The 27131-nt window shown below is 41.0% G+C and overlaps 3 protein-coding genes across 5 annotated transcripts; 2 read left to right on the plus strand and 1 right to left on the minus strand.

Moving 5' to 3' along the window:
- Positions 1-316: 316 nt before the first annotated feature.
- Positions 317-8466, plus strand: RB195_019707 (uncharacterized protein; the record flags this gene model as incomplete). Its single annotated transcript, XM_064187686.1, has 8 exons — positions 317-354; positions 404-524; positions 2951-3029; positions 4775-4881; positions 5065-5151; positions 5790-5992; positions 6717-6881; positions 8346-8466. 8 exons carry the CDS (start codon positions 317-319, stop codon positions 8464-8466), a joined length of 921 nt encoding a protein of 306 aa, XP_064043567.1.
- Positions 8467-9815: 1349 nt separating this feature from the next.
- Positions 9816-15375, plus strand: RB195_019708 (uncharacterized protein; the record flags this gene model as incomplete). Of its 2 annotated transcripts, XM_064187688.1 has the most annotated exons (9): positions 9816-9844; positions 10782-10860; positions 10916-11005; positions 11064-11135; positions 11192-11254; positions 11400-11507; positions 14815-14913; positions 15076-15169; positions 15326-15375. In XM_064187688.1, the coding sequence occupies 9 exons, from the start codon at positions 9816-9818 to the stop codon at positions 15373-15375; spliced, it is 684 nt and encodes a 227-aa protein (XP_064043568.1). The 2 variants fall into 2 exon arrangements, with proteins under 2 accessions (XP_064043568.1, XP_064043569.1); XM_064187687.1 differs by lacking the exon at positions 15326-15375 and having other exon boundaries at positions 15076-15201.
- A 154-nt stretch (positions 15376-15529) lies between these two features.
- RB195_019709 (uncharacterized protein) lies at positions 15530-27131 on the minus strand (the record flags this gene model as incomplete). 2 transcript variants are annotated; one of them, XM_064187690.1, is made up of 10 exons in its annotated part: positions 15530-15637; positions 16534-16618; positions 16684-16772; positions 16832-16985; positions 17050-17146; positions 19355-19484; positions 19566-19696; positions 25058-25182; positions 25655-25677; positions 27096-27131. In XM_064187690.1, the coding sequence occupies 10 exons, from the start codon at positions 27129-27131 to the stop codon at positions 15530-15532; spliced, it is 978 nt and encodes a 325-aa protein (XP_064043570.1). The 2 variants fall into 2 exon arrangements, with proteins under 2 accessions (XP_064043570.1, XP_064043571.1); XM_064187689.1 differs by lacking the exons at positions 25058-25182; positions 25655-25677; positions 27096-27131 and having other exon boundaries at positions 19566-19694.

Here is a 27131-nt window from a genome sequence, read left to right on the forward strand (position 1 = left end):
AGACATGCTAGTCGTATAGTTCGTATGTAACTAAAGTATATTCTCAAGCGCGCGTCCCGCTTATTCTAAGTAGAGCCGTCGCGAGTGGTAAAAAGTCTAAACTCGTATATGTGGTCACAATTGTCAAATATAAGTTCATAGAAATAAATTTGAATCTCTTTGTCACTAAAACTAGGGCCATCTTGAACTAATTCTGAATCATCTTCCTCCATCCAGACTTAATACTACTTATAGCTTCGAAAGTCGTGTTCGACGGAACATTAGCTACGTTCGTAGGAAGAATTTAAGCAAGTGTTCACCAAGTTTCGGACACATCATGATTCTTGTTATGTACTCATCGCAGGATAAAAAGCCGTGAGTTCTTTGTTGTACGGCACTTTAGGGACTGAAAATGCCGTTGCAGTCTTCACAGAAATGAACAGCGGACGTTGGATTGCTACGTGACGTCTACAGACTATAAACTGGTTCAAGTTGACATCGATATCAACGAACGGATAAATAGGGCATGCTCAAAACACAAACTGGTTGGTAACAAATCCTGCTTTATTTCTTTCTTTGTTGACACATTAGCATGCTTGCTTACAAATAATGCGAACATACAGATGCAATGCACAGATCCATGATGACTTCCCTTCAGCAGTGCAACGAATGAGCTTACCTAATCTGACAGCGTCAGTACTACAATAAAAAATCTGTATACGATTGTGCATAGGAGGGGCTAACTAATTATGAATTTGAATTCAACACTTCACGAATTTGAGGTGGTACGGATTCCACTTGGAGTATTTGGAGAGGGGGATGATTCCATCCATTTCTCCTTGTATCAAAGGAAACGGACAACTCCGAAACGCCGTTTCTTACGACGTCCTCAAATGCGGCGCGCCACCCTTGCAATTCGTCCGAATGGGTCTTCGGCGAATCGCAGCCGGGCGGGGTTGGGCGGAGCGCAAACGTTGCGCGCATTTGGAAGTTGGGAGTCGTCCGTTTCCACTGATACAGAGAGAAACGGGCGGAATCACTCTCTTCCACACAATCCACGACCCCGTATAGGCATAACCCACCTGAAGCCCGTACCACCTTTATTCGTGGGGTGATTCCTTTAAATCCATATGTCGGAGTAAAGTCTCTGGCGTATCAATCCGCTTAGGATGCACCAGCGTGTCTGAGTGATTTACTACATATCCGTGACCGTACGATCGGTCGTAGATTCGAAGACGTCCTGCCAATGTACCCTTTTATGCTTCCGGGATGGATAAAATGGTACTAGATTTGTCTGCGTTCATAAGCTTCAAACGATTCTGCATTGAAGTCGAACGCGTTTGCGGGTTCTCATAGAGATTTTTTGAACGCTGTGCTTTTAATGCTTCAATCTTTCATTTTCTCATTCTCTTTTCATTCTCTAATGAGGTCATAGGAATTTTGAGCAAGTGTTCTCCGTTATCTGATCGCGAGGACCTTTTGCTGGGCATAAGCTACGTAGCTTACGTTCTGCCTTCTGGACGTACCAGTGACGGGAATGGTGAAGAGAGCGACAGTATGATAATGGCATTGTTAGTATTCCTTTAACAATTACTCTCTCCACCCATTCGTTCATTCAGGAAACAGGTGGTTACCACACTGTTGAACAAAAGCTAGCAGTTCCATGTTCAGCTATGTCTTAGAGTTGTGACTACAACTTAGAATGATGTCATGACCGCCGGCGAGCATGAGAGGCAACTACGAACATCCTAACGTTGGCTTGATTTTCAGGAATCCCAGAAATTACAGATTTCTGAAATAGACTTCTAGAAATCTGACTGTATCATCAGCTTATATTTCTTCGTCTTTTTGTTGATAGTTTAAGCTGGTTCTAGTATCCACGTACTTGTGGAAGGAGCTACTATGTGTACAGCAAAAATGCTGAAGTATTGTATGGTAGAACCGGAGATTTTCTACACACTAATGGTCTCACCAACACCGTTCGGCTCTGCTCGGCTTGACAGCGCACCGCACCTTCACTGCACAAGTGTGGAACACCCGCATTTCTCAGATGAAGTTACGGTATTGACATATTCACCACGTAATAACTTCTAAGTCAAGGCTACTGCTAACTTTATTTCCGCTCCAATTAGAAACATCCAGTTCTTCACAATAAATATTGGGGTTTAGGAGTCTCTTCTTCACCATTCGGGAAAAAATAAAATTTTCCCATCTTGCCAGTACAGATCAAGCAACGTAATAATCATTATTATCAAAACAAGTAGCTTTTAAATAGGCAAAGTCTCAATGCCCTTTCTCCAGAAGAAGAGAGGCTGCAACGATAAAAAATTGAGTACGTTTTTGAGGTTATTAAGGTCTTTGGAAGTTGTTTTTGCTTAAGAGCTGCTTCAGGGCCAGGAAGGTAGTCGGATGGTAAGTCCGGGGGTGGGACACGGTCGTCAACCCCCATCCTCCACTCGTCCCACCATCAAAAACTAAAACTCCCGCTTCCCCGTTTGCCGTGTTTAAGCTCGAATTGTCACGCACTAGTGCTACTTCGAGGCGTTTTGAGTGTTTCTTGCGCGCACTGCATCCCTTCCTCCCACTCTGGAGCTGCCTCGCGTAGAAACCTGGTGAAAAAAAAGATATGCAAACACATAATAATTGGAAAACATCAATGCTAAAAAACGCTAAACATGATCTTTTTCCTAACTTTTCGAAACCACAGTATGATCAATGAAAGAGGGGGTTAAAATAAGCCACTAATCTATGTGGTAGGCAGTTCATCACAATCTCTGCGATGTGAATAAAAGAGGTCATTTGTTGCAGATTTCTTGGATGTTTGGTGGAAAAATCGGTTAGTAGCAGTTTTGCCACCGCAAAGTCAATTTTCCTCAGCACTTTAGTTTTTTTTTTCCAAGAGTTAACGACCTAGTGCTGTGAATGTGGGTGAGTAAAGAGTTAGAGTCGTAACAAAGAGTATAATGTTCAGACGAAGTTCAAGAGACATTGCGCTGCTGCCGAATTTTTGCAAGACGCTGACTGGATGCTCGTCATAGATGAGAATACAGGTAACTTCAACTTTGTTTATTTCTTTCAACAGATCTAAATGAGAAGGGAGAAACAAATAGTGAAGTATTATATTCAGAATATCTTACACATTCGGTTCTACAAATTGTAATTTGATCTGGCTTGACTTCTTTTCAAAGTGACCCAGAAACCCAGAAGATCAACATTTCCTCGTAGAAAGTGAGGCAAAAAAACTTCTCTTCCACATTTTCCTACTATCTGTTATGATTTTTGTAGTCATTCTTATACCATTAGTTGGGATATTCAACTTTTGACTTACAATCACACTTTCGAATCACTTCGCAGCAGAGAAATTCAGACCGTGACATTCCTTTTGAATGAGAAGTTTGGAGACATATGTAGTGCCGCCAACCGACCGAACGTAGTGGTAATCACTGCGTTACTGCTGCGAGACACTTCTATACTGTTTAAAAAGGGGAATTGTTTCTCGAAAGCAACACAATCATCTTTTCTCACGTTTCTGCAAATGCTTGCTTTACCCACTCTTCCCTGTGCAAATGAGCCTGACTGCTCTTCTTGCGGAAACAAAAACAGAACATTAAAGAAAAGCACAAAAATAGGCTAAGCACCTACAATGAATTTCGTTGCACACAGGTGTAAACGACTCCCTAAAACTAAAACTAGTAGGAATTGGGTTGAAAGTGGAAGTGTTGCCCAACAACCTCCAACTCCTCTCTCTCTCTCTCCCTCTCTCTCTCCCTCTCCCTCTCCCTCTCCCTCTCTCTGTCTGTCTGTCTCTCTCTGACTGAAATCTCGGCACAGGGCAAATTACTTGAGTGTTTCTTTTTTGTTTTGCCTAGGAGGCTCTGGTGAAACTTTATTTTTGACCTGACATTTGGGCAATCCCTTCCTCACCGGAGGCCTAAAAATGGTTCGAGGTTTCTTATACTACGCATGCACCATCAAACTCCTTCTCACCACTTGTCATGCCTCGATGTTGTTACAAGATATCGAGGCATGATCAGGGTAAAGGAGTAAACTCCACAAGAACTTCAAAAAGGAAAACAAACTGACCAATCTCGCTAATGACCGGGGTTGAAAAATTATTGCGTCCTTACAGGTTGTCGCCAGAGGCAAATGAGATCTACGCACTGTGCTGTGCACTTAAGTACTGCTGTCTGGATAATGTTAAAGAACCACATGTGCGACAATCCTATAGAGTATTTCAAAGTAGAAGAGTTCACATTGAAAATTGTGGTAATTCTATGGAATGCTTCGTCATTTTCAACGTTTAAGATGATATCGCCTTCCAACCTTTGTGAACTAATGGATTTCATAGAGGATGAAAAAGTCCACTTTTACCAACTTCTTTTTTTCATTTAGAATTTGTTTCAAAATTATTTAGTTAGCACGAAGAGAGGAAGTGGTATGTAGTTCAAATTTTCCCGTGTCTTGGAACCACGGCATATTTCTCTCTATGTTTTCTATAAGTGCCTACCAGGTTTTTAGATGCAACCCTTATTAGTCTAACGTTCCAGCATTTTCGCCGCCTTTAAAGAACGATTATTACTATACGACGACTGTGATTATTATTATCTGACCAATGACTTGGTACACTGAGGGGCGACAAGTACGCGCCACCAGCCGCCGCGCATCAAGTGGAACACTACGCCATCCGAACATCAAACTAATCAAGTTCCATCTAGAAACCTCATAAAGATATTGATGAAAAACATGGACGGAACTGGTATGTATAGACTCTGAGCAATTTACGAACCTCTTTCAGCAGTTGCAAATCCGGACCACTGCATCGAAGAGTGGATTGATGATCGAGTTAATGTCCTTCTTTTTGAGCAGTTCACTGACTGGGATATTTCAAGCAGCAGCTATCTGGTATTTTCAGTTTTGCTTATAGACTTCTTCATTGGTGTTATAAAAGAAAAAAAGTGGATTGTAACAGAAAAGATATTTTGTAGTTCATTAATAGGTGACACTTTAACGTTGCAATCGTAGATGGTCAACTGCTCGAGCACTTTGTACAAAAGTTCGTAATCCACATGAAAATTCACCGCTCAGGTACGCAATTCGCAGTGGTCGATACAGTTCTTGCATGAATTAGCTCAGTGGGAATTCTCGTCGACACCAGGAAAAGACAACTTTGAGGTAATTGTAAGTACATTCACCATAGCAATGAAAGAAGAGATGGTTGCTCCGGTGGTAGTTTGAGGATGTGCAAATCAATGCGGCAATCGATGTGTCAAAGACATCGTATGACAAAATTGACGATGATGGAATCTCTCCCAACGGAAGATACGGATAGGAGTGTAGTTCAACATGATCGTGGAAGCGCTCAATACTCCCTGGTAATCCAGAATAAGTCAGCTTTTTGATCCCGCCTCTCCAACTACTACACGGGATAGAATGCGGACAACTCTGCCGTCGTTGAACGTGCACAATCCAGCTTGCATAACTGAAAAAAGCAGAGAAAACTGCTCCAGCCGCAAAATTTTGAACACACTCCGGATACAACTTATTCCACTATCCGTAATAAGTTGTATCGTTGGGTAGACGGCATCGCACAGAGCAAACGTCTTTCCTGAATTACTGAGGGGATTTGATCACTGTCAATCACACTCGTACTCTTGAACTACACCCCTACCCTACCTATTTATGGAGAAATCGTCATCTTCGCCATACGGTGCATTCGAACGAGTTAGACGAGAAATTCACAGCGTATGTTGTATGAAGGAGATCTGCTGTCTGTTGTCATTCATGATTATACAACCAAAGTATACAACCAGGTATACCTCGTCCACACCTTGCTTCCCAATGGCAGTCGCGATTACCGGGAATGTTTGAGGCACTGGCGCACTGCCACTCACTTCAACATCTACTCAGCCTGCGCAAGAATGACTCTTGGATTCCAGCGTTTGTGGGTCAATAAAGTACGCATTTACAGAAAAGCACACGGGTGGGCAAGAGCTGGATTTGTAACTAATAACTTGTACGTAATAGTGCTATATTGAAGGCAGCGTATCACGAAATTGACGCAGTGCGAAAACCTGAGGGAAAGCATAGAGGTGTATTAGCTTACGAATGTGAGCGCGGCCCCGCTCAATTTCCCCTAATCGTCCAGAAACGAAGAACACTCCCCTTTGTACACTGTAGAGCCTCTTGTACAAACCGTGCCACACGGTATGTATTTCCCGACGTGGACAACGATTGTCGAGTTTATTCAAACTCGATCCAATTACGCAATCTCACACATGGGTAATTGAAGAAGCGTGTGCGTACAGGCGTCACAAGAAAAGGCTCAACCTAAGGACCTACCTATCCTAAGGAAAATAAAATCTAAAACATAGAAGGGAAAGAAAAGAAAACTAATCATTCTCGAGTGCTGAAGCGGTTATACCAGCGCAACTGGAAGCGCGATTTGATTCTTTGGATGCGAAAGGAAAGAAAAGTGAATGTTTACCTCGCACGACCCATCAATTGCAGTAGTGGTAAGCTACAGTACCAATGAGCAGCAGAACTGCAAGTCACAGTTCAGATATACATGCTTCGGTTCTTTCAGCGGCCTACTCATTGTTTTTGTTTGAATAGGCCGCCGAGGAGATCTTCGACCGCTCGCACGTGAATGCGTGGTTTCCACACCAGGCTAATTTCGAGATACGCTGCCTTCAAGTGCGTAGAGGAATTTAAGTGTGTGGAATTTGGGTTCATTATAGCTGGTGCGACCGTGACTTCATGCTGCATGACTGGGAAGAGGAAAGCACGGGCAGGAATTTGTGGATGAGCCCTTTTTACGATGAAGTTGATCCGGCAGTTTGTGCCCTCAGAGAGAAAGGCTGGAATTGGTTGCCTAACAAATACGCGAACGCCTCTACAATACAGTGAGTGTCATTCAAATTATGTGTTGTATTATCCATATATTTACACCTATTTTCTGCCGGAAATGCGTTGCAGCAATCTAGACGGAAATTTAAAAAAACAAAACTGCTGCTTTGCCCGTATTCGCTCTCCATTTCGAATTTGGAAGCGTTCGGAGTTTGTTGGATTGAGTGTACTCCTCTTTTTTCGGAATATGGTCAACAGAACAACATGGCCCTTGTCATTATCACGATAGTGATGAGTAACTTCATTTTTTAGATCCATGTGAAAAAGGGCATTGCTAGAATTTGCTGTTGAGAACATGTACAAAAAGAAGATGGCAATCTTGGCTGCTCCTTTTTTAAATTGTAGTATACCTTTTGTTACAAATATCCGCACAAGTATTAGTAGCAAGGATCCCGAATATGGAAACTGGTTTGTACATTCCATACAGAAGTCTCATCGACCAGTCGACCATGTCTCCCTTGTCTTACCTGTATTCCATACCTACTACGCCTTCGCTAGTAGATTTAGTCGAATCGAGGCAACTTGAAGTTCGGTGAAGTTGCGTAAATGGCTGCGCTCGATTCAGCGACTAGAATCGATGCGGTACCTTTGAATGATTGCACAAATTACGATCTATTAGAGAACATCAATAAAACGGAAGTGAAAGAGGACGAGAGAAGAACTTGGATATGCCGCTACGATCCGACAGTGGCTCTACTCTTCATAGCAATTCAAGTCGTTCGCAACCAACAGTTGGAACGCGTAGCCGCTTACGCAAGTCCTTTCGACCCAACTATGCTCCCAATCACGCCTTATGCTTCCTAAACTTGCCAACTTGGACCTTTTGCTGATTCCTTGCTGATTCACTTATGGACAATTTTCGTATCCACATTTGCATGCACTGTGCACCAATTAATGGATCTGACGCCGACAAATTCGTTGAACGTCAATGAGAGCCTTTCGCTTCATTACCTACAAAACCGATCGTATGGTGCGGGAGTAGCGCAGCCAGCAAGAGGTTCCGTTGCCTGCACTATCGGTCGTATATTCGAATCCGCTCTAATGAAACCAAGCCTTTCATCCCTCCGGGGTGGATAAATTGGTACCAGAGTTGTCTGTCAGGATAACACTGACTTGACACATCGGCTAGCCCGCGCAACTGATTGTATAGGATAGCTACTTGTTCGTAAACCTCAGACGATTCTGAATTGAAGTGAACGTGGTGGCGCATCTCAAGCGGATTGATTAACGTCACGCACTATGTCCTTTACTCTTTAGCAATCCTGTAGCTCTATGCTTCGGAAGAAATGATTAGATTCTTAACGGATGTCCGTCATTATCACACACGCAGTGCAAACTGTATGCAATTATGAATCATAATTCATTCGTAGGGTCATCGCTAACGTCGAATTATCCACGACAACTCCTTTTGACATTCTGAAATTCCAAACTTTCTCGCGGCGCGTAGCAGTTTATTTTAGGTCTGATTTTCGTGCCTTTGAAAAAATGCGTCGTCGAAACCAGCCAAAGGACAAAATTATCAACGAATTTCTGGAAGGATTTGAAATTTCACGATGCTATCCGGAATGCGAAGAAGATTGATGTTCTGCCAACGTACATATTCATGAATATTTACTTTACGTCGATTTCTGTTTCTTTAACCATATTCTTCCAACTACTTGTCCCATTTTTTCTTGATCTGTCATTTTGAAATCATAAATATCAACAATCTCAGTTCAGTTCAAAGGAATGGTTTGTATGGGTGTACGGAGCTAATTTAACAGTGCATAGATGCGCTCTCCCTCCCTCACTCAAAGTCTCGGTTCTTAACCAAAATACCTAATTTAACGTGATGGGAAAACACTGACACAGCGAATACTCCCAAACAGCAACGAGTTACTGATTTGGGAAGATTTTGGTACTAGTATTACTATTAAAAGTACTGGAGTTTCTTTTTTACCTTTTTGTGATTTTGATGCAAAAGAATGCAAAAAAGAAGTTTTTATAGTCAGTGAAACGATGGAAAAAGTGATTGCACGAATAACGAACAATTAAGCAACGGTTAGTGAAACAAAAGAAACGAAAAACCAATGAGGCAAAACTTGCCTGCGGTGCATTGATCGGATCCAGACAAGACAACAGGAAGATCCAACTATTGATAGCTTTTGCGCTACAATGAGAATGAAAAACAAAAATGAAGGCATGGAATGGTACGGATCCACGAGCAAGTCCCAAAACTGCACAGCTATTCCACCTTACCCATTTCGAGAGTTCCTGGCGTAACATTTCCAGACGTCGATCATTCCAACCTACTTCACATCAGTAATTCAAAACGAATTTTTATGGAAAACCATGTTTATGATTCTCCGTTTCATTGCATCTCATTAAAGTCGTCTTGAAATTTCTTAGTTTGAGACAAGGTCGCCTACTCAGCTCAAATGTATGTCATAAATTCAGTTACAGGAGTGTCTTACGTTTCTTCCTACAAGATAGTTTACATTCGTTTCAGGAAATTAAATCTCCTCTATGGACCATATCATCACGTATTGTTTTTATTGGCAACAACAAAAAATGTGGATCTGTGGTAGCGATTAGTATCAAAAACATATCACAAAATTGACGATGTTGGGTTCTGGACTACGAGGATGAGAATGGTCATCCCTCATTCTTCTTAATCGTTCTGAAAAACGGCGTGGGTTCCAACTGTCCAACTGTGCGATACGAAACATTGATCTTATCAGTGTCCGCTATGATGTTGAACTTTTCAATGAAATTGTGAGATAAAGGAGTTGAGCTCATATAAGAGCAAGCCCGACAAAAAACAATAAATATCCAAATATTTATGAGATATGCTGTTCAAGTTCTATCATGAATGCCTTATCCAGAACCATTGTGGTTTGTTTCATTTCATACTTAAGTGAATTTGAGCTTGACGGCTAGTTTTCTGAAAAATGACCCGCAGAGTTATCAATAGAGATTCGTAAGTCTCGACTCTAACTAATATTCTCTTATATGAAACGTTAGTGTCCCCGCGATCTAGCGGCTTTTTTCGAAATATGAATTCCACAGTTGATTTTTGATTTTCCTCATTGATGCCTCAGAGTAAGACCGTACAACTCTCCAATGTTCATACAAACCAGCAAGGAAATATATATATTTATTATTAGTATAACTGAAACAAATTCCGTGTTCTCTGTCCTTTAAACGTAGGCACCTTCTGTACTACATCAAGAATTTGTTGTCTTAAAGGCAACATACCACGAATCTGAGGTGGCGCGGATTTCAGGTGGAGTATCCGTATACGGGGACGTAGATTATGGAGACGTGGGCAGTTCCGCTCATCCCTCCCTTCATCACTGCAAAAAGCCGCCTCCAGAATGCTGTTTTGTACGACGCCATCTAATGCAATTCGTCCCTGCGATTCGTCCAAAATCAATTCGGACTGCCCTGATGGGCAGTAAAGGACGCTACGCATGCAAGGGTGGTGCGCTGCAATAGAAGGCATCGTACAAAACAGCATTCAGGGGCAGGCTGCTTGCAGTGATTCAAGGAGAGATGAGCGGAACCACCCCGTTCTCCATAATCTACGACATCGTAGGCGGATACTCCACATGAAATCTGTACCACCCCAGATTCGTGGTATGCTGCCTTTAAGCATAATTATTACAGAGGGTAGATTTATTCCTCTCTTACCTAATGTTACAAATCTCGCCTCTTTGTCAGAGATCTGAAAGTGTGTTGCTCTACGTTCGACATGGGTCACCATAGTCCTACCTGCCTCCTACCTTGACTAGTCTACCCGCATTGACTCAACTTCACAAAATTTTCAAATTCACCACCAACTACGAATGTGTGCAGCTATAGCGAGAAATCAATAGTGGAAATGTGCTGCTGTTAAGAGTTTACGTCCTTTTCAGGAATGTAACATCATCGCCTGGATCTAGGCGTGAAACAGCACCAGACTATAGTGTGGAAGAGGACAATTTTGGAAGACTTGTGGGATAGCGTTCCGAATCCGAATACTCTTTGTCCAGTGGTAACATAATTTTAGATAAACCGCGATAAACGAATGATTTGGCCTGACAGAAAGCCTCGGAAAAGAGCAGAGTTTGAACGAATAATCAGAACAGCGCCAAACGAGGTAAAATATCATGTTTATAGTGTGCCTAGCAGAAAAACTCAAAATCGTTCTTCCCAAGGTCCCCCTAATGTCGTCGATGTCGTCAACTGCTACTGATGTGTCCTACAGTTGTCGTAGCAATTGTGGCATGGTAAGATTTTCTTGTTTACCCCACTAGCGAGTTTTGGTTAAAGATTGTGAATACAGGGTCTTCAAAACTCGGATCGTAGCCTGGAAAAAGTGTTCATTGGTGGATCATCACCTAAAGAGGTTCGAGACTAGAGATTTCTGTCTCGTCTGTTTTCCATCAACTGCTTCACTTTCAAACTTCACAAATCCATTCCAGAACTAATGAGGATGCAATGAATTTAAACGGGATTGATCTCTGTCCCACAAATCTTAATGTTTATTGTAGGCCGCTGCAAAAGTGGATCCTTCAGCTTTCGTGTTGTACTATCGAATCGATGAACAACTTAGCGACAAAGTGTATCTCTACATGGCGTACAGAAATAACGATGGCCGGGTGAGAAAATTTCTTTGAGAGGTTGGTTAGGTAAGCACAGCCGAATAAGTGCCCTCAGAAGAGGCTGACGGTAACCAAGACCAGGCATATCCTACACTTGCTGTGAAGTCGTTTTTGGTGTTTGTTGCAATGACATGGCGAAATGTGCTCCTAGAAAAATAAAGAAGCCATAGATCCTGCTAGGCAGTAACTGTTAAAGCCAGCGGAAATGAAGTAGAAATACCAGGATATTTCTCGAAGTACTAGAGTGTTAGAAAAGAAATTGAAGATTGACTATTTACTCAAGAAAATTAAGAGTCTGGCGTTAGCCTTTGATCTCATGAAAAGTCCTAATTACCATCTAAAGTGATGGTTTCTCATATGGTTTTTGAATTTTGAGCAAGTTCCACTAAAAGTTTCCAGTAAAAGTGAGTATAAGACATAAGCAAGTTTCTAGGCATAACAATTCAGTACATTTTTTTAGTTCTGTACAAATACAGGAGTAGGTAGTCATCGTTTAACTTTCATTTTTCAGGAGTTTTATTCATCACTGGCCATTCAGTGGGCAGTAGCTTTACACATCTCCTTACTCAACAAATCAATACTCCCAAACACACAATAGTAATGGAAATCCACCGGATTTATGTCCCTAAGATTCACCTGCGGAGATACAGTGCTCCTGCTTTTCGCACTCTATTAGATCACCAGTAGGAAAGAGTTAGTCGAAGGAGAACAAGCTGCAGCTCATTCTTTATCAGTCTTGGTATGCTGAAGAGTAAAACAACATTTCAGATACTAAAATAAGAATCTGAATACACAATTAAGTGTGTACAGTTAAGGAAAGAACAAAAATATCCAAGTTTTGAAAATTCAGCAGCAGTTTTCTATCCATAGTTCAACACTGCTGTTCTTCATTTTTGTGAGTTTGAAGAGTGATAAGTAATCACTAGTGCATGTGTAAACTTCTTCGCTAATGCTACGTTAGCGACCAGGATCGTGAGATGGGCGTAGCATGAGCTGAACGCAGCGCAATGCTCTGCTAACGTTCTTAACTGCTGCGCGGCACAATTAACTATCGTCATTGCCAGTCATTTCCCTAGAAATAAGTTGTCGCGGGAGCTGTGGGTACCTAACGATACGCACTGTTTTGAAGGAGGAAGCAGCTGTTGTTAGTATTCTGAAGGATAATTTTGGGTTCGGTATGACTACGAGCGTTCTTGCGCTTAGTAAATAGTAAAAAGTAGTTAGAACAAAATAAAAAATAAAAAAAAGTAGAAAAAAGAACAGTAATCGTCCTGAAAAACGGCGCGGGAAACTTCTTCGATTCCTCACAAAAAAAAAAAAAAAAAAAAGCCTAAAAACGGCGCGGGAAACTTCTTCGATTCCTCACAACACGCAACGCTCGTATACGAGCCGTGCGTGCGAGTCGTTTCCCACGTTGTTTTTCGGAGCGATCAGATAGAATTGAGTGTGGATACGCTCATACTCGTAATCTACTCCCCGAACCCTACCTTGTCCATGGGATATCCCCAACATCTATTTCGTGTTATGTTCCTTTTAAAAGCAGCAGAAGTAGTAAGATGCGTGCTTCGATATCAACAATCAATCGACTTCATATTTGTACTCTCCTTCTCCTCTGAGGTTTAATCGACTGTGCACTCTGTATGATCACGATGGGGGAAAAGGCAACCTTGAAGTATGGTCGCGCTAATTCTTATAAAGATTTCAATTTTTTCCAAACTTCAATCACTCCAAAGCATCATTTTTGTTGATAGACAGGTAGGTTTGGATCCTTTTCTACATTTATGATAGATCCTTTTATAAAACACTAAATTTCCTAAGGATGACGAAAATTACAAAAACGAGCGTACTGTATACTTTCTATATTGTGGTTATAGTGTATTCGTTAAAGGACTTTTACTCCACTTACCTCCATATTCATTCTTTCATCTTCTAGTATTTATTTTCTTGAGGCTTAAAGGTACCTAGGTCTTATTTTGCTCTTATAAGAACAAACGAGTCAGTAGGATAGTGGAGTTATACTTTTGAGCGAAAGACGAGCAGTTTATCTTTTATTTCTAATTTTTCAAGATCGTCTCTTCAATTTCTCATAATCCCAGCAATCGCGCTTCAGTTTTTACTATTCACTGCTGACATTCAAAAACCCAGAGTGAAAGTGTACCACAACGACCATTGCTTCATCTTTTCGAATGAAGTGTGCAAGCGCATGAAGTGTGTGTGAGGAGGTTTACGCCAAACTCAAATGAAGCTGTAATATCATGGAAAATCGACAATAGCCACCTTGAATTGCACAGTCTTCAATTCTAATATTAAAGGCATCACCCCACGAATCTGAGGTGGTACGGATTTCAGGTGAAGTATTCGTATACGGGATCGTACATAGATTATGGAGAGGGGGTGATTCCGTCCATTTCTTCCTGCCTGCCGTAAAAAAAACTGTCCGGAAGATACGGCTTCGAGCGTTCCGGCGCGTTATTTTCTACACGAAGTTCGGTTGGAGTGCGCCAGCCCTGTGCACGCGCCACATCTTCCGGGCCGCTTTTTTACTGCAATTAGGAAGAAATGGACGGAATCACCCCCTCTCTATAATCTACGATCCCATATACGAATACTCCACCTGAAATCCGCACCATCTCAGATCCGTGGGATGATGCCTTTAAATTGATGGATCCGTGAAACTTTCTTCTGATTCCAGCGGAAAACCATTCCATTCATCATCTCCGTGATTTTTTTCGGGAATGTCGCTGTTTTTTTTTTTTGAAAAGACAGTAATAGAGGCGATGGGTTGCAAATCTCTGTTCTTCGAAACTCGAGAATAGCCAGTAATGAGTCCTAGCGGTGCAATAATGCTAACGGCGTCTTTATCGTCTTTACGTAGTCTGTCTAATGCAAAACCGTCGAGTTGAAATATGTAGACAGTATGTAAATATAAAATGATGCAAATCAGTGGTAGACTTCGGTCTTCGGATAGCACATGGGCGTAGGGACACGTACATGGCTAGCACGTACAACGAGGAATGCTGTGTGCCAAATGATTGGCGAAAGTCTTCGGAGTCACAAAGTTTGTGGACAAAATTACACACAAAGAATAGTGAGAATGATAAACATTGGACATTAAATTTGGTATTTGGTAACAAATGCTTCGATTCCATAGTTCTCTCCAGCAATGAAATAGTCATCCGCTAAAGAAAGAAAAAGAAAGAAACAGTGACAACACAAAAAAAAATATATTTTGATCTTGGTGGATATCGCGTCTAATCACTGGGTCTATCCTCGCGCTAGGACCGCTACATCATTTCCTTTTCAGGCATTTCACTATCCGCTAACTTGTAGAAAAGCTAAACATGACGACGGTAGCGAATCCCTGTATTGGCGTGTGGAATGCGGTGATCCGGAAGCAAAAGAGGTTGGTCGTTCTTCAGATAGAACTCTTCAGAACAGGAGCAAGAGAAAAGGTTCCTGGGCGGAATACGCGCACATTGAAAGGAACTTCCTACCGCAGGGAATCATAGGAATCTTGTTGTTCTTTTGAATTTACCTACTCCTAGTTAGAAATTCCTTGTTATAGTTTCCCTGCCTCTCTGCCTTAGTCAGACACCATCAGATTTTCTCGTACTATGACATCAAAACAGGTGCAATTGAAGCGTTTCCAATATGGTCAGGTGATCAAATGATTGTCGACAAAGATAACTAGTTTTATCATTCCATTGTTAATAAAGTTTTTGACAATTAATTTCCTACGGTGCAGACTTTTGTCTTCAAATATATGTATATACATGACAAACAACCAACTTTGAATTTACAATCTTATTTCCTAGGAACTTTCTCGGCAATGGGAAGTAGAAAATGGACAGAGAGTCTGAAGTAAGCAGTCCGACATTTTTTCAGTAATAAAAACAATTATTCATAGCAATCAATACTGTGTCAGGTTGTCAACTCACTAATTTGTGCTACACGTATGTACACGAATTCAGAAGGAACCGTATGTGCTGGGGACAACTAGATCCAAACAATCAACGACATTAATCGTTCCATTCCAATTCGACGATATGCTCCTTCAGCTCAGCTACGAGCGTTCTGCCGTAGTTTGTTGTGCACTGCTGCTCGATCACGTGTCGCTTGCAGAGACTCTGTAAAGACATCTTTTTTCCTAAGAGCTAAAGAATGTGTGTTACTTTGGAATACACTGTGAAAACCGCATCAGAATGTGGTCCCGCTACGATTGCTAGGTCATGTTATGTTGTAGGAACTGGAAAATAGTAATGGTAGAGTAGTTCACGAGTACGATCACGATCACGCCCAATTCTGCCTAAGTACCCAGAAAAACGGCGTTTTCGCCCCAAATCCTTCTACAAGGCATCTTCGCAAGAGCAACCATCTGCGCCGCGGCTGCCGGTAGGCAAGAGAAACAGCGTCAGCTACTCATTGCTTGTACGCTCCTACGCGGACTCTTATGTCCTCTTCGTACGCACGATCATGCAGATGTGCCACGTTGTTAGGTGCTTTGTAGGGAAATTCGATGTGACAAGTCCGTTTCTCACGCCGTTTTTCAGGATGATTAGTGGAACAGAGCGTGATCGCAGTGAAACGCTGCCGACTGTTGCTAGGAGATGTACGATTCGAGTGCCACTCAAAAGCAGTACACAGCCGTTTCAACAACTAACTTTTTTTTCAAAAACAATGAAAAGCTTCTAAAGTGGATAAAGCGGAAAATCTCCTTTTTTGTAAACAGTCTCTCATGGAACTATAAAACAATAATCACTACGTATTGATTTTTCCCAGCAAGAACTCTCAATACTTCGCAGTCGAACTATTACTCGTATAGGCGAGATGGACGTCTTCCTTCGTGATTCGTGATTGAACCAAAGTCGACTGACACAAAGAGCAAAATTTGTGTGGAAACAGCTCCTCCGGAGTAGCATTGGATCTACATCGACATATTTCTGCATTTTGCACAGCGATTCAGATGCAGTCCAATGGAATTTGTTTCCTCTAGGACTATCGGAGGTGAAACAAATGAACTTGCCTTTTTACATTCATCGCAGGTGGCACACTGATCACAAATCGCCTTACACTGTTCACAAACGGAGTTGCGCCACCGGATTTTCGATCTAAAGTAATCCATGCAATGTGTCAAATGCATTCAGCTACAACTTAAGAGAAGTAAGAAACGTACCTCTCCATTTTCAGACAATGACCATTCATACTTTCACATTCTCGCAACTGATTCAAATTCATAGATGCGGAAATTACTGCTCCATAGATCTAAACGATGTAAATTACGGTAGCTGGTTTTAGTAAAGTAACAGTAGCAACAGTATTACCTGTGCTGGCAAGAATCTGCTGATTTTCAATCGAGAAAACACCCCGTTCCCTTCTATTGCCAATCTTCGAATAAGCAAGACAAGCACCTCACGTTCACAATGAAAATCGTAAGCAGCCATGAGCAAAGTAAGGATTTCGTCAGCGCTAAGGACACTGAAAAACATACAATATTAGAAGTGAAAGAATTCTGTGAAGGATATAGGAAAGTGGGACCCACTAGAGATTTGTGCGCTTGATGAAGTCTTGGCAGGCGCTGATAACAGGCAACACTTGATATTTGTGTGAAAGACGAAGGATTAGAGGGAAGTTGGAGGCTAAAATTTTACAGCTCAGAATTAGTTATGAAGAATTAACGTGAACAGCCAAATATTGACACATGCGACATTTTACCATGAGCTATAAGAGTACCTCTACCAGAACTAATTTTAATTCATCAGTAACACATCCCTCTGGGCCACTGAGCTCTCGAACCGACAGAAGCGAAGTAAATCCTGACCTCTTCATCAGCAGCAGCATGAATTTCACGAAAATATCTTGCACTGCTGATTCCGTTTTGGAATAGATAGGTTCTTCATTGATGTAAGAAGAACAGCCGAAATTACAGCTCTCGTTGAGAGAAAGAAGAGCAGGTAGGGGTTAAGCTTAGCGAAATGAAGAAACGAGCTCAAAATTCAGAAGCCAAAGTAGAGCCTAATCATCAATTGGCTACGTTGTGCTTTTTGATCACTTCGAAAAGTTTTAATTACCTTGCGGTAGCGGCTCTCAAATTATCATAAACTGACTCCAAGCGGCATCAAACCTTTCATAGAACCGAAAGAGCAAATACAGCTCATTAATGGTTACGTCTCTTTTAGTTCCTGAATTATGAACTCCTTTCAACATTCTTACAGTCTCTCCATTTTCCACCTCATATCCCCCCTCCCCTGTACAGGATGCCACGCCTAGTGCAATCGTATCGTAGGCAGCAAAATTCTGTCGATGCTACACCTAATAAGTACTCCTATAAAGGCGGCGTTTCACGAAATTGACGTAGCGTGGAAATCTGATGTAAGATATAGTGTTTGAGGTATAGTATTAGCATGAGCGTTCCCGAGCTCGACTCCTTCCAATAATGCTAAAAATAGTACGGAAAATGGCACTCTTTCTATGAAGTAAGTTGCAACGCGTCACCGCTGCGCACGCGACGCATCAATGTGCGAGCGGTAGCGAACTAGCCAAGTCTCCTTACTATTCTATCTATCTGCAGTCTATTCAAGTGATACCAATGAATGGGGTGCTCAGAGAGTTGGAGCGAGTACAAGAATGGCGCGTTCTAACGTACCTCGTAGAAAATAAGAGAGCTCTCACACCGGTTTTCAGGTCAACTTCGGGGAAATGAGACACCCAACGCGCATATCGTAATCTACGCGCCGAACTCTGTGTTTCCCGTCAGTTTTCCACAATGCGTGAATTTCGTGCTACGTTGTCTTCAAGAAACAATGTCAGTCAATGTGAGTCATCGGCCGGTGTTGTCATGTTAGGATTATGTTGGAACATCACTTCCAGCGTCCTTTGTCAAAAATGGGCCAAAGATTCGCACCATTTTCAAGGAGATCTGAGTCGCCATTGCCACAGCTGACGATGTAAAGCAAAGGAGGGACGAAATCTTCAATTAGTTTTTAAAAAATTCCGCATCTAGCTGCAGCGAAACTTTCCCATTTTTTGATAAGCGCGCAAAATTTCCCAGCAACCAATCAGACAATGCCGATGGGTTTGCGAGTGTTTGCATAGTGTTCCAATGCAACGCTCGATGAAATCCACGAAGCAGACAAACAAGCGCGGAAAGTGTATCCGATTTCATTTGCGTCACATAAAAACGCTAACAATCTTGGTCAACGATTCAGCAAATACGCAAAGAACGTCATAATAGCTTCGCTATCCACTTGGCGATTGCTTCAATCGGAGAATTGCAATCAATTTGGGAGGCCGCTTCAAAATAAGCTCAAACCTCGTCCCTCAGTTATGAGCTGCGCTCAATTTCGGAAGAAACTACAAAAAAGAAGAATTATTCTGTAAAATAGTTTGCAAACCCAGTACTTTTATGATTTTGGAGTTGGATATCTCCCGCACATGACAGTTCTGTAGTTCAGAAATGCACAATGTAGCAGATCCTCCTAATCCAAGAACTTTTACTCTTGTTAGCTTCTCTCTCCAAATAAGCAGCGGTTCTATTCTCGGTTTTTCGAGGCGTGCGACTTAGTTCTTTCATCAAGTAACAAAAGCATAACCCCTGAAGCCCAACATGTCCTCTACCCTCAATTTTCCCCACCACTTTCTTAGTGTCCTTCTATTCTATGAAAAAAGATGCCTTTTGACGGATGTAGTCTATACTTGTCCCTAGAGACTCCCATCAATCTTCTTCCCCTTTGCCATGGATAGGAAAACTTTGCAAAAACGTCAAATCTTCATGGCAAACATGTTCGGGATGGAATCGCTTCAGAAAAATATGAAATTTCTTGAGGAACCGATATTTTTCCACTCACCATTAATCACGCTATTGTCATGCACAGCTCTAAGGAACACATCAATGTCGCCACATTTCTCGTCAACAATTTCTCGTGACAGTTCCCGTCCACCTTCAAAATCTTTCCCGTAGCACATCACCGAGAACACCTAAATTCATGTTGGAGAAGAAATATACTCATCCGTCAACATGCACGGGTGAAGTCGCTTCTCAGCTTAATCGTGACAAACCGGTGAGATCTTCCGCATACTCTCGGCGTCGATGAGGAAAGTACGGTCTTGTACGTGAATACGGAATGGTCGGTCGAAGCTGGACGGCGCCGGTGAGAAGCACACTTCGGGAAGAATCTCAGTACCCATTTCTGAAACAGTAGCACTGAAGGAAATCATCGTGCGTAGAGGAAATTAAAACGACGAAGAGTTTCCAGCTCAAAGAGGAAAAAAGGAACCGAAGAACTAAAAATGTGTTCATAGAACCAATATTCACAATGCAATTCTCCAAATTCCAATGATGTCATATGTGAGAATGTTGTTCAGCAAGTGAACAGGAGGCTCATCAACCGAACTGACAGTAGATGGATAGTTGCATAACTTCACCAGAATTTATTTTTTAAACAATATGGAACCAGCTGCTAAAAATCAATTTATCCACAGTAAATTAAAATCGTCCATTGTTCAGAAAGAAAACAGAGGATGACCTTGCAGATCTCCACATATCTTTCCAGTTCCAAACTCGTAATGATATTGAATGTCTATCATCTTCCTCATTTGGCTACCTCCACTGATCGAGTTCTCCTCCTAACTGTGCCTGTCTCTGTGTCTTTTCTTCCTTTTGGAGAAAGAAGATCAGAAGTTAACGAAACCGCAAGAAAAAAAATGGAAATGGAAAGGATTGGATCCATAGGGAAACTATTCTTACTGGAAGAGTGCAACGTCTAAAACTACGGAAGGAATAAAAAAAAATGTAGCGAGAGAGTTAATTGCACGAATTTTGTGTAATTTCTTTGTGTAATTTAGTCCATTTGTTTGTTTTGTAGATGTATAGGTGCGTGTTTTCTGTATTACTATTTCAGAACATTTGAAACCTTTTGAAAACTCAGAAGAATTCTATCAATAGAAGATTTCCATTAATTATTCAATTACTGGTTATTTTTCAACTGTGTATAGAGATAGTAATAAAAACAATATTAGATCAGAACAGAACAGTGATCCTTTGCTCATTTTCCTTGTTGCTTTGTGTTTTACATGCTACAAAATTAGGGTACAAAAATCTGAAATCGTCCACGAAACAATGAAAACTGCAGTAGTGTTTTACTAAGCAGAAATTTGGAGCAACAAAAAGCACCTCTATTTGAAAAACGAGCTGCGCGTTCTGTCCGTAAAGGAAGTAGGTTAGAGAGAAAAATTAGCGGCTTATAGGTGAGCTGTGTCACTGTCAAAAATCATTGTTAGGCCGTCAAGCGCAACGAGTGAAGAAAAACTTTGTTTCTGACCGAAAAGAGCAACTCAGCGGGGCTACATTCATCAATGTGTGCGGCCCAAAGAAGTACCCAGGGAGGGCGCCGAGCGGCTTCGGAGATATGGCGTTAAAAATAAGACTGGCGAACAAAAACAGATCAAATTGTTCAAAAATGTAATGTGAAAAAAATCATATAGAACAAGACAAGAAAACAAGAAAACGTATTTCATCACCCAGTTAATAATTCGGGTAACTAAGGAGTGTTTTTCAACACCAACAAATGAATTTTGTATGAGGGCCATTAAAAGTCAACTAGGAAGATGGAAGAGGAATGTAGAAAAGGCAAGAGATGCTACTGGGAAGGATCCAACATCGGAACATTCCCCTAACGGTAGCTCTCGAAAGTTGGATGGATTCGTTGGTTTAATGTCGTGTAGAAAGGGGAAGGTTGACGACTGGCAGAAATTTCCTATTATTTCGGATGATTTCATAGAATTTAGTCACCTTAAAGGCATCACTCCACGAATCTGAGGTGGTACGGATTTCAGGTGGAGTATTCGTATACGGCATAGTAGATTATGGGGAGGAGAATGATTCCGTCCATTTCTTCCTAATTGCCGTAAAAAACGGCCCGGAAGATACGGTTTAAGGCGTTCTGGCGCACTATTTTCTACAAGGAGTTCGACTGGAGCGCGCCAGCCTTGTGCGGCGCCGCATCTCCAGGGCCGTTTTTACGGCAATTAGGAGGAAATGGACGGAATCACCCCCCTCTCCATAGTCTCCCATCCCGTATACGAATACTCCACCTGAAATCTGCACCACCTCAGATTCGTGGGGTGATGCCTTTAAGGATTCTCAACTCTGAACTGTAACTAATTGAAACTGTACTAATTAACAATGTGTTCCCATCACATGATGATCCTCTGCTTTTTCTGAACTAGCTAATTATTCATTTATCTCTGACTTCAAAAAAACTAGCATTATAACGTAATAGGGGCGTGTGTAGTGTAACAGCTAGAGGTTCCGCTTCCTGCACGATCGACTGGAGGTTCGAATCCGCCCTAGTGCTCACCAAGCCTTCCATCCTTCCGGGGTCGTTAAATTGGTACCAAACTTGTCTGGGAGGATAAAAACACTGACTTGACACATCGGCTACCCACTGCAAGTCATTGCATGGGCCAGTTACACGTTCGCAAACCTCAAACGATTCTGGATTTTAGTAAACTTGGTGGCGCATCTCAAGCGGACTGATTAACGCTAGACACTTTACACACTTTACAACGTAATGGTGCTTCCAAGGGAACCAATAGCAAATTTTCTATTAAAAATCTGATTAAAGAAATAGAATTTAGAAAAAAACTTTTTAAATGCCATAATCTTCATAAGTCGTACAGTAGGGAACAAGGCCGAGGAAAAAAGTACAATTGTAAGGTATATCGTTCTCTGTTTAAAAAAATCAGGATTATCAGTGATTTGCATATCTAATGTCTCAAACAAGAAAACATACATTTCGAAACAAGAAATCCTTTTCTGACTTTTATAATTCCTTACCAAAAGTTAGAGTCAAAAGAGCCTAGACTGTACATGGTTTCTCTTTTCAACGGGACACAGATTAAAGAAAGAAACTATGCGCTAGAACGATATCATAAGATTCGGCTTAGAAATTGATCCTTGAGATTATCCAGACCGAGAGGAGGGGCTTCAATTGTTTTCAGCCCCCACTAAAAGTGATTTATATGCTGCATGGATCTAATGTAAACAACCACAGTAACCACCGGAAAGTTCATTGGAAACGGGGAGCGAAAAAGTGGATGTTCCTAAATGCAATCAGTTGATGCATTTGTCTGTGAAAAACGAAAGTGCATTTGAGCGATGTCGCTGCTATGCATGGCGAACGTAGAAAGGAAGTAGACGTCAGCGGAGAAGAGAGGAAGACTTGTAGGAAGAGTTTACTTGCGAAATGAGAACATTTTTTTCTTGCTGGTTCCAATTTTTTTTGATAATTTACGAAGGATGGTGATATAAAAGTGTACTGAAAATGAAAGAATAACTATTATCCAACACTTACTAATGAACAAACTAGACTTTAAAATCAATTAGCTTTACGTTATGATAAATTTATTAGACAAACTTCATGAGAACTGCTCATGAGCCTGATCCAGATGATATCGATCGGAAGAATCCATGCCGCTATGAAATATTTATGAATGCTTCGAATGAGTTGCAATGAAAATTGATTGAGAGGAGTTGTCGAAATTTCCAGATGATATAAGAAAAAAAGAAATAAGAGCAGGAAATACTTTTCTTGGTTAAGAACAAATCGGCGCTTGCTTTCCATGTCATTTAAAGAACGCTAGAAAAAAATCCATCCTTACAATAAGAGCGAATAAAGCTTTCAAATTTTAAGAAATCAAAAGTAAACATCGTAAACAGCATTACAGGCAGTATTTAATACAACATAATTTTTTGCTGTTGTCTTCTTTTTGGTTTTTTTTCTAAGTTCTGAAGAAATACGCGGAGAGTGAATCAAAAAATGCACACACACGTCGCCCACACGTTAAGCACACATTAAGAGACTTATAGACTTGAGAGGATTACATGACGTTACTGATCGCTGCCTCGTTGCACATTAAAATATGACCCAGCGGAAATGCATACATGCACGCTGACCGCCTTAAGCTGCGTCCGTGTTTTGAGGGTAAGAAGGAACTGAAAGCAAAACGGAGTTTGGTCATTGAAGCGTTTATATTATTTTTAATTAAGCAACTTCAACTAATTTCAGAAATAGGCAACGAAACAAAGACAAATATTATGACCATCGCAAACAATTGAAGAAACAGAGAGTTTCGTTCAGAATCTTTGCTAAGCTTTCCTTGCAAACTGAACTATTATCATTATTATTCGGGGCCACATATCGTAAAATATTTGGGTACAAAACCGCGTCTGATAGTTACCAGACTGTTCACATCATTGCGCTTATTTTCAAGATCTGCCGTTGATCGGTCCCTTCACAAACACTCAAGTGGCTGCACGAAAACAAGAGCCAATTGTTGGTGAACATCAGCGAATTACTAACAAGTTATCTCTTCCTCTCGCCCACAACTGCTCACAACAATATGAAAAAGGGATAAACGGCTTGGCGTTGATCGATCTCCTACGGGTTCATTGAAGTATCAGGCGACAATCCGAAATGGTGACGATTTTTGAGGACTTATGTGACTTATACAATGACTTGCGGCGACAACAGATTGAGTCAGCGATTTTACTTTTTTTGATAAACCTGGTACTAATTTATCGAGGCTGGGTGAATCGAATGTTTGCTTGGCCTTGGTCGAATCCGAAACACTGACAGCGTAGATATACTGCTAACTTCTCTTCACTCTGCTATACCTACACCAGTGAATCCAATGTGAATATTGAGAGACAAGGAAGAGATATATCAACTAAATTTAGTTAAAAGCAACCTCCTAATTAAATTTTGAATTAATCAATAAGAATAAAATAGAACTAATAAGCTATTAAATGGTCTAACTTTATAAGAAATTTTATGCCGTAGATGCTGTTTTCAACAAGAACATCAGACGCAGTAGCTAGGGCAACACTTCGCCAAAAAGCGAAAAAAACCTAATTCCTTTTTTTTCTCTGTAACTTGATTCATCTTGGTCTATATCACAAACGTAGACATCAGTCGATTTGAGATGACGAGATCTATCTATTTATCCTACCTTGAACTCTGAAAACCTTATAGAAGCACTCATTTTCCGAATTACCAGCGGCTACAAGTTAGGAGGTCAGGCGCTAGAGATAATTCCACCTTGAGGACATGATATTTGGTGCAAAAAAAGTGCGAGGAAAGCAAAGTGATAGTCAAATATTCGTAAAGACGGATCCTCAGAACGTGGAGGAAGTGGTACTTTTAAAGTTGATTGAAAGGCTTCTTTTCAGGATACAAAAGATTTCGTATCCGGAAAAGAAGCCTTTCAATCGATTTGATTAAAAAATTATTCATCTCCAACAATATTATTCTAAGGTTCTTTTGCGAAAAAATAGTGCTTTTCTGAGATCACATACTCAACTTTGCTTATTTTAATTACTTCCTTCAATTTTTTAGCAGCAGTCAGTGACCTATGCTAAATGTTTCACTCCAGAAACCTTTACATGTTTCTGCGCTCTCTTTTTTCTCTTGGATGCGACGCTGGAATCAGCGACTTTTGAGAGTTGAAGGTGGATTTCTGAAGGCAAAACTGTGGACGTTTAAATGCACCTGAACAACAATTCCCGCTCCCTTCCTTTATTGTTTCAACTCCTGTCCATCCACTTTTGTACGTCTCGGACAGTCCTGTCGAGTTTGGTGTTGCCGTAGTCGTATTTTCTTCAGTCGATAATATCCTGAAAGTTTTCGCATGAAATAGAGCATATACCTAAAGAGTTTCCCCCCTGACTGCACCTTATAATAGTAATAGAGGAAAATCTCCATTTTGACCCCTCACCTTCTTTAATGAAAAACACCAGTATCGATAGGGACCATCCAAAACTGGAGCCTCCTTACTTTCCGACAATTTTGAACTGGTTTGCTATGGTCCAACGGGCATAGCATCAGGAATAAAGCAAAATAGTTCAATGCCAAACGTTTACCCAAGAGTTTTACACCTAATAAATGTTTGGAGGCAAAAGAACAATATTTATTAAATACCTATGCACGTCAGAAAAAGTGTAGCGCTCGAGTTGAAAAGATGCACCCTACCGTTTCCAGCACATCGAATATCAAAATGATGCATGCAAATTTTGAAAAATTCAAAATATGCCAGAAATATGTAAATTTCGCTCTCCACGTAAAATCTGCATAACTTTCGTGACAAACCTGAATCGATGAGTACTGGCACGCTAAGGAAGACGAAACGATAACTCGTTCAAAATAAAGGTGAACGAGGTGGGGAACTGCTCGAGAGCTTATCTGAAATCCCAGGCAATAACGCTGGTATAAGTTCGTGAGAGAAATTTTCATGACGTCAACGGAAAAAGAATAATCACAACAATGAACGAAAGGAAGTGAAATCGTAAGATTTGTAAGTGATTAGGGATAGGAAAGAAGTGATTAGGGATAGGAAAGAAGTTTCAGGAAGAACAGCGGAAAAGCGAAACGTCCTCTAACAACCTTCTAATCGAAGGCATAAGTTTATCCAACAATACCACTCTTTACACTTTTGGAAATAACAGAATCCGAAAGTGTAAAGTAGATTTCATCACTGTTGGAGATGTAAAGAGTTGTCTCGTTGAATACGTTGAAGCCACTTGTGCTCCTGAGATCTCTTGTTCTTAGAGTTGTAGAGGCTGTTTCGCATTTTTCTCATGAAATGTACAAATTATCTATGATCTTAACCATTTTTACTATTGAAGAAAAAAGGAACTGAAAGAGAAATTCTCGCAAAGGTCTCGCTCAGGGGTTTTTTGACAACCGACGATATTACCGAGTGTACCGGTTCTTCTGCTTGAGAAGGAAAACAATAACAAATTAAATGAACAAACAGAAGATTGCAATAAGAAGACCACCCAGAATGTAGTGGTGCTATAGCTAAAATCAAATCAGCTGTTCTCCATGTCACAGCTTGAACAACTCTCCCTTGGAGCTTTCTTCTTCAGATGTAGCGAATCATATTTTCGCTAGAAGAGTGCTGACGCCTGATGAATTAATGAAACCTGACCGTTACCCTAAATCCCACTGACACAACAAATCGCCATTTCCTTTTCATTTTCGAGGAAAGGAAGCAAAGAGCTGCATTCCTGCTGTAGTTCCTCTTCCTTATGGAAAAAAGCAGTATTGAGACAAGAACATCCGCACAGCAGTTTGGAATTTATTTCCTTGATTTGAGCCGAACCCAAGGTTGTTATTATAATCTTTTACGCTTGGCTGACGTTTCGGTGGGTTCGTCATCTTCAGAGCTGGAAGGAATGGGATCGAAAATGATTTATTTGATAAAATGTCCTCTCTACCCAACAAAAGAAATTTTAAGTCTCATAGCTACGATCTACATCCTCAGTTGTAGCTACTACATAGGAACAAAAGAAACATAGGAATCTTAAGGTGTGATCTACATCCTACTAACTGAGGATGTAGATCATACCTTAGGATCAGAGAGGACTGCTGCCGCTGCTAGACAACCTTGATTAGGCGATCAGCGCTATCAAATGACAACCTTAAATACGGATTGAGTCCACTCTCGCTTAAAAGAGAGGCGACCTTTTTTGTGATTCTTTTTTTTGCTTTTGACAGCAATCCAAAAGACCTTCAGGGACTTGCGCACCACAATGCCAAGTTCACGTGCCGAGATCGTGATCAT

The sequence above is a fragment of the Necator americanus genome, chromosome II, assembly GCF_031761385.1.
Source record: "Necator americanus strain Aroian chromosome II, whole genome shotgun sequence".
Classification (NCBI taxonomy): domain Eukaryota; kingdom Metazoa; phylum Nematoda; class Chromadorea; order Rhabditida; family Ancylostomatidae; genus Necator; species Necator americanus.